The 7,616-nt window shown below is 37.3% G+C and overlaps 1 protein-coding gene across 1 annotated transcript in view; it reads left to right on the plus strand.

Annotated features, from left to right (window-relative positions):
- Positions 1–7,072, plus strand: part of dgka (diacylglycerol kinase alpha) — a 27,630-nt gene extending 20,558 nt beyond the window's left edge. The window contains exons 17-24 of the mRNA XM_015397905.1: positions 630–719; positions 804–964; positions 1,051–1,115; positions 1,733–1,823; positions 3,595–3,775; positions 3,865–3,985; positions 4,437–4,497; positions 6,117–7,072. Of these exons, the coding sequence (XP_015253391.1) occupies positions 630–719; positions 804–964; positions 1,051–1,115; positions 1,733–1,823; positions 3,595–3,775; positions 3,865–3,985; positions 4,437–4,497; positions 6,117–6,197 (851 nt within the window). The 3' untranslated portion in view covers positions 6,198–7,072. The remainder of the gene's footprint in view (positions 1–629; positions 720–803; positions 965–1,050; positions 1,116–1,732; positions 1,824–3,594; positions 3,776–3,864; positions 3,986–4,436; positions 4,498–6,116) is intronic.
- Positions 7,073–7,616: the final 544 nt, after the last annotated feature.

Here is a 7,616-nt window from a genome sequence, read left to right on the forward strand (position 1 = left end):
AACAGATGTTTTTGAATTTGATAAGATTGTTCCAGGTAAGTAACTGATATTTCCTCAGAATACTACAATGGTGGTAGTGGTATGGTTTTTTATCCAGTATTTTTAATGCTTGTTTATATAATGTTTCTAATGGTTTTATTGTAGTAGAGTGAGTATTGGACCAACTTATTATATAATATGTTATATTTCTAGATCGTTTTTCCAGTGTCCTGACGAAGTAGCGTGGTTCAGTTGTGTTTGGCACGGTCCGGTCCAGTTTTGCGTGCCATTTAGCTCAGACTGATCTCAGTATGGTTTTCAAAAGGGTAATGCACTGGAAAAAAATCGAAATCTAGATAAGACATTTTTTCTTAAAGTAAGTGCCTTTGTTCTTGGATTGAGGAAGTAAGAGAGACATTTTGCCAATGGAACAATTGCATTGTCTTATTTCAAGTGTATGTTATCTAATTATCTTATTTTAAGAGTAAAAATAGTCATTACATTTGCAGATCATCTCATTTACCTGCTTAAATTAAGGGTGAATACATTTAATTTAAGAAATTTTTACCATTTCTGGATAGTTTTTCCAGTGTGGGACTAATGTTGTAGAGGGACGTCTTAAAGCTCAGAAACAATGACTGTGATTTCAGACAAGGCGAACATCTTGGGGCATCCTCCAGTGGCTGTGCTGCCTTTAGGAACTGGAAACGACATGGCTCGCTGCCTACGCTGGGGAGGAGGTAAAACAGTCAAATATTAACCTGTATGAAAATGTTTTACTAAACAATGGGGATACAGCGTTGTTTCATCATAACTATTGCAAGGATACGAGGGGTCGGACTTGAAGGAAATCCTGAGGGAGATCGAGAAAAGCGAGAAGATTCCTCTGGATCGCTGGAGCATCAGGGTGACGCCTAAAAACCCTCAGGATGTAGGAGACCCTGTGCCGTATGAGATCATGAACAACTATTTCTCTATTGGAGTGGTGAGGGCATCAAACACACCTTCAACCACGAGTCGGTATTAAAGAGCATGTTTTCTTTAAATATGATTATTCTAAAATCTTTGCAGGATGCCTCCATTGCTCATCGCTTTCACTCCATGAGAGAGAAACATCCACAAAAGTTCAACAGCCGGTGAGGACTCTTATGAGTCGGGGACGTTATCCTCAATTATCCACAGTTTCGCTTGTTTTTATACGCTTGGAAAAAATCTAGATAAGTCTTTTTTTTCTTTTCTTTTTTTTTATAAATAGGTGCATTTGTTCTTGGATTAAGGAAGTAAAAGTGAGATTTTGCCAATGGAACAAGACAATTTGCATTTAAATAAGAAAACACAATTGCATTGTCTTATTTCAAGTGCATATAATCTAATTATCTTATTTTAAGAGTAAAAATACTAATTCCATTGGCAAGCTACTCATTTACCTACTCACAATAATGGTAAATACACTCAGTCTAAGAAATTTTTACTTATTTCTAGATCGTTTTTCCAGTGTACTAGTTTAGATGAGTATAAATTCAACCTATCATTGTCTGTTTGAGATCTTTGAGACCTTTAAAGAGCTGAACTGTTTTTGTGATCGGCCATCGTCTCGATGCAAACAGTAGAGAACACCTTCGGCATAGCTTAACGCCAAGGGATTCGATTTGCAGTTACTTTTCCATAACAGCCAATTAAATTAAACATTTTATGTGAGCCTCTAACCCTAAGCATTTAACTAAAACTTTTTTCTTGTTTTTTTCTCCCCAAGAATGAAAAACAAGCTGATGTATTTTGAGTTTGCAACTTCCGAGTCCATCTCAGCCTCTTGCAAGAATTTAAAGGATTGTCTCAGTATTACGGTAAGAGTTTAAACAAAACAATTTTCTGCTGCTTTACCATTCATTCCACCTTAATCCATTTATTCTCCTTCCATCCTTCCATTCATTTTCTGCACGCTTATCCAAAGCGGGGTCATGAGGGCTACTGGTGCGTATCTCCAGTTGTCTACGGGCGAGATGCGGGGTCCACCCTGGACAGGTCGCCAGTCCTTTGCAGGGGCAACACAGAGACAAACAGGACAAACAACCATTCACGCACACAGTCACACCTTAGGAGAATTTAGAGAAGTCAATTAACAGGCATGCTCAGGGAACCCATGCAGGAAACCTATGCAAACTCAATGCAAAAAGACCCCGGGCCGGGAACCAAACCCAGAAGCCTCTTGCTGCAAGGCAGCAGTGCTACCCACTGCGCCACTGACCAGCCCGATTCCACCTTAATGATAATGCATGCAGGGGTTATACTGTAACTCTATCTGGATATTTTCTGAGGATTTGCTATATTTTCCCCTTTACCTGAGAGGTTTCCGTGTCTTTATTAGTTTTATAAATGCTCGGTGAGATATAACGGCCGTTATGTAGGAAATCTTACCTGAATAATGATACGCAGGTAGGGGATACTTGCCACAGCTTCATTTCATGTGTATAGTGAAATTATTTGGACCAAATCCAAATAATTTCTTCTCTGATCACAATAAGATCACTTGATTGACAAAACCGATAAAAATATAAACCGTTTGAGGAAGTGCTAAAAATAATTTTACCTCTCAATGGGGCTTCTCTCTGACAGCATATAAGCAACCATGACCAGTGTCCATATGTATGGGGTGAATTTCATTCCATTATTGTTGCAAAGAGCTGAAAATTTGGGTGGAAAGATGTAATCCAGAAATGAAACTTAATAAAAAGGTTTTAATCAACAATATGTGTTGTTTTTTTTTTTAGATTTATTTTAAATTAGATTTTTCCTAAAAATGTTTTATTATATTCAAAAAAAATTTACAGATTTAATATTTTTTAAATTGCTCTGCAATGGACTGGTGACCTGTCCAGGGTGGACTCTGCCTCTCGCCTGTAGACAGCTGGAGATTTCTCTTCACTTCAAACCAAATACAAAGGTTCTCTCGACATGAACATTGACCAGTAAAATGTTTTTGCTGACATCCTTGTACATCGACTGGATGGCTTCTTCGTTTCTCATTTAGAGGAAATCATATACAAAAAAATTGAATAAAAAATCGTTTAAAGGAATGCAATCTGTAACAATTGATCTGGAAAAACAGAAAAACAGAAAAGAAGATATAAGTTCCTTCAAAAAAGGTTCAAAGTTTTCTATCTAAGGAAAACCAGTTGATTGCATCGACTCATTGACTCGAAGGCAATCCCGCACACATTTTCAAAGTTCTCATTTTGAATTGCATTTTAATTGAATTTCCATTTACAAAACATGTTTTTTGGCAGCAATTATGGAACAGAATTTACTTCATACATATTTATTTATGCAGAGTTTGACGTTGTGCACTAGCTTAACTTAAACTATTTGACATGGAGATGCAAAGTTGTTTGTTGCAGCTGTTTGGTGGCATCCTTCTCTGCATTTACAGGACATGATGTCTGTTTAATATTAGAGAGGGCGCATTGCTTTCTAAGACTGTTGATATCATCTATGTTCTAGTTTTTATCAATGTGGTCCTGCTCCAATGTGAAAGGGGCTTTTAAAGGGAGTTGTTGTGATATAGTTTAAAATCTTTAATCGTTTTTTACTAATTTTAATGTTTTTTTGGCTCTATAGTGCTGTGGAAAACCTCTCAACCTGGACAACTTGTCTTTAGAGGGCATAGCTGTCCTTAACATACCCAGCATGCATGGAGGCTCCAACCTCTGGGGCGAAACGAAGAAAGCGGATAGTGTTTCAGAAGCAGTGCACAGCGAAGTCATCACTGACCGAGAAGTTCTCAAAACAGTCTTACAGGGTGAGTCTCCTCAATAACCTTGTAGAGACTGTCTGTAAAAAAAACAAAAAAAACATGAAATCTATTGAAGTACTTTTTATGTCTTTTAGATATAAGCGATAAACGTTTTGAGGTGGTGGGGCTGGAAGGAGCGTTGGAGATGGGACAGATCTACACTGGACTGAAGAGTGCCGGTCACAGACTGGCACAGACCTCTGAAATCACCATCAGGTTTGGACCTTCTGCTGCAGCATGAAACCATGATCTAAGCTCCTCTCAGTTTATCAATGAAAACATCGAGCCATTCTTATTTTAAACCCTAACCCCTGAGGTTTTTTTAACAGCTTAATTCCAAAGAAGCTAAAAAACAATCCACTGGACTTTGTTTCCAAGTTTGAACACATTTCGCTTCGCATCCAGGAAGCTTTTTCAATTCAAAATGTCAGGTATAGCGTTGAGTTGAGGCTTTATACAGTAGCCCAACAAAGCCTTTAGAAAACATGCAAATTGAAACGTATGAATGGAATGAGAGTCATTTGGCTTCAGCATATTGTTAAACAGTTGTTTGGTTTTCCGTCATGATGCTGATCAGGACTCCATTTCTCTGTTTAGTTTGCTTTTTGCTGTACGGACACGTATTATGTCATAAAATGTAACCGTATCTTACCGTTTCTAATTTCAGCACAAAAAAAGCTCTTCCAATGCAGATTGACGGGGAGCCCTGGATGCAGCCTCCCTGTGAGGTAAGGCGGGTTAATCTGCTAACTATAAATAATCAGATTCACATTACAAACATGACTTTTATTAACTTTTTAGTGTCATGTTAGATATATTTATTTCATGCTTTTATTTAGAGAAGTATTGAGAATTAAATAAAAATATTTAGATGTGTAAACTACTCTCCACACACATTTGAATGTCTTCTGCATACAGATTCATCATAATGCCCCCAATATATCACAACCATGAGGCCATGCTCCTTCTCTGCATTTCTTCTGCTTTATATGCTCCTGTAGATTCTCTCCTCCTCACCTGTGAATCTGTTTCTGTGCGTGTTTCTGTAAACTTTTATCACTGAGGGAGGAACCAACCTGAGAAATTCAACTGCCTGTTATTGGTTACTTTTCAGGAAATCCCACCTCCATTGTTTTCTTTCTAGTTGCGGATAGGGACATTAGCAAAGCATATATTTAGGCAGGTTTGCCAACTTAGTGCTTTTCTGACCTCTTGCACCTTTATTTTCTTTATATATATATATATATATATATCTCATACAAACTCTTCATCCAATATTGTTTGATTTTCTTTTTTTTTTGGGACCTAGAAAAAAAACATAAACCCGGCCACTCTCTCCATGTAGCAACACAGAAATTTTTACATTTGGAAGATTTAATCGGCCTTTAGCATAGGGAACCTGTAAAGTAAGAAGCTTAACTCTTGGGACCCTCCTTCACCATAAACATTCAGATATTGCTTGATTCAAATCTTTTAAAAATGTCATTGGGACGATTAAGGGGACACATTGGAATAAGTTAATAAATTTAGATAATATAGTAATTTTGATGGAGTTAACTCTGCCAATCAAAGATAGTGGGAGATCCATCCATCGTTCCAGCTGTGCTTTGGTTTTTATTAATTATTGAAGTGTAATTCTTTTGGTAAATTTGATCATATCCGGAACTAATATTAATGCCAAGGTATGTAAACTACCGTCAAATCTAGTTACTTTTGTTCTGTTTTAATGGAGACTTTGTGACAGTGCATAAAAGCACCAAACTCTGTTCTCCAGAGCAAGGAACCTATGGACCTGTAAAGGGCTGGTTATCCTCCTGCAGCAGTGTGTCACAGTGAGCTTGTCGCAGATATATTTGATTTATGTCCAATATTGAAGCGTGGTCTGTGCTATGTTATTCCACGCCACAACGCAAGAGGGAGAATCAGGAACTAGCTGTGGGTCTAGACACGGCCGAGGAGGTGAGGAAGTGGGGGCAAGTTTGTTCGACAATGGACGGACATGAGGGCCAAATAGAGCGGGGATCCAGGTGGAAAAAGGCTGGCAAAGCATTTTCCAGCTAATCGCAGTAATAGGCACCCTTTTTTAGACACCTTTTTTTGATTTTTGTAAAAAAATCTCCAAAGCATAATTGAATTTCCCTCCACTTTACAGTTACTTGGCAACAAAAACTCCCGATGAAATGCATTGAAATCTGCAGCTAACGCACAAATAAGAGCCTCGAAGTGCAATTTTACTGCATTCTACCTTAAATTTGATTTCTTTTTTTTTAAATGAATGTATACAAACATGTCTTATTTATCAATACTTAAACATGCATTACTGACCCAAACTGCTGTTCTGTTTTAGATTCGTATAACTCACAAGAACCAAGCTAATATGCTCATGGCTGCAGCGACCAAAACGTCGAGCTTCTTTCACCATAAGTAACCATCAACACCTCACCCAGCCTGCAGAGGGTCATCGCTGGTTATTTGAACCTGTTAACCTGTGTGTTTATACCCTATGTGTCTTTCTCCTTCTTCCCCTGACACAGTTTTAACAAACCCAGTAAAACTACAGAGAAACGTAAGGTTTGCATGTCTGTATCGCTGCTTCTGTGTGCCAATTTTAATGTGATGCAACCCAAGTCTGTAAATGGAACCAGAAAATATTCCCCTCATTGATAATTTCTTCTCTGTCTGTTTATGTTGTGATATTTGTTGCAGAACATGTTTACAGTGGATTATGTTCATTTCTGTGTTTTAATGCAGCTTGTAGAGCTCCCTGCAGCTCACCTCACACAAAACCTCACCCGACATCTCAACAAAAACTCTCCATCAGTGTTTATCCAAGAAGGAATGTCAATAATGATGATATTACATGACAACAAATATGAGGGGAAACTGATTTCAATGTCTCCATTTTGTCTTCAATTGCATTTTATTGTTTAAATGTGGATTTTTTTCCAACACCATTCCTGAATATTTTGCTTACCAGAGTTTTAGAATTAAGTAATTGAATAATGTACTTTGTGCTAATATGATTGTGACGCTTAAAGCAATTATCAAGTTTATGCCAAAATGTGGTGGAGTTAAAGCCAAAATAGTTATTTTATGTTTAGACTGTTTAAATTATTTTCCCTTGGCCATTGTCTCATGTTGGTCTAGTTTTAATGAAATAGGCTACTTGCATGTCTGTTTATGTATTGTGTCAGTGTCAAACTGTGTATTTGTAATTTTGTTTTTGGTTTTCTCCTTTTAAGTGAACCTTGTGCGACCTCTAATTGGTGAGATGTATTAAACTTTTTCAAACGGATTGAGTCTTTAATGAGAAAGTAGAAGAAGAAGTTGATGCATGTCTTGTTCTTTCTTCCACGTTCAGAATTTATGACATTTTTAAGTTAAATAATTATTAGAATTTCACAGATTCAAGCTCTGAGAGTCACATTTACCTGCTTCTTTTACACTGTTAAAAATGGCTAAAATGGCCAGGCTAAGATATTTCTTTCTGACAACTATTACCAACTTGATGACGGCACAGCAGTGGTGTCAAAAGTACACACATTTGTTACTTAAGTAGAAGTATAGATACTGCAGTTTAAAAACACTCTGGTAAAAGCTGAAGTTTCAACACGACCTCTGTACTCAAGTAAAAGTGAAAAAGTATGTGCTCCAAAGTATAAAGTAACCTTAAAAAAAAGACAGCCAGATGCCACTAAATGAATTGAAAGCTAAATTTTTCGACTATTTCTAAAAATTCTTTGAGATAGAGCCAAGGATGAGGGAGGTCTTGCTGGTCTCAATCTCCTGATACGCTCTGGCCTGTGCCCAACCTTTCAGACATTTCAACATCTTTTTCTGAATTCAA

Source organism: Cyprinodon variegatus, unplaced genomic scaffold, assembly GCF_000732505.1.
Source record: "Cyprinodon variegatus isolate N-32 unplaced genomic scaffold, C_variegatus-1.0 Scaffold896, whole genome shotgun sequence".
Classification (NCBI taxonomy): Eukaryota; Metazoa; Chordata; class Actinopteri; order Cyprinodontiformes; family Cyprinodontidae; genus Cyprinodon; species Cyprinodon variegatus.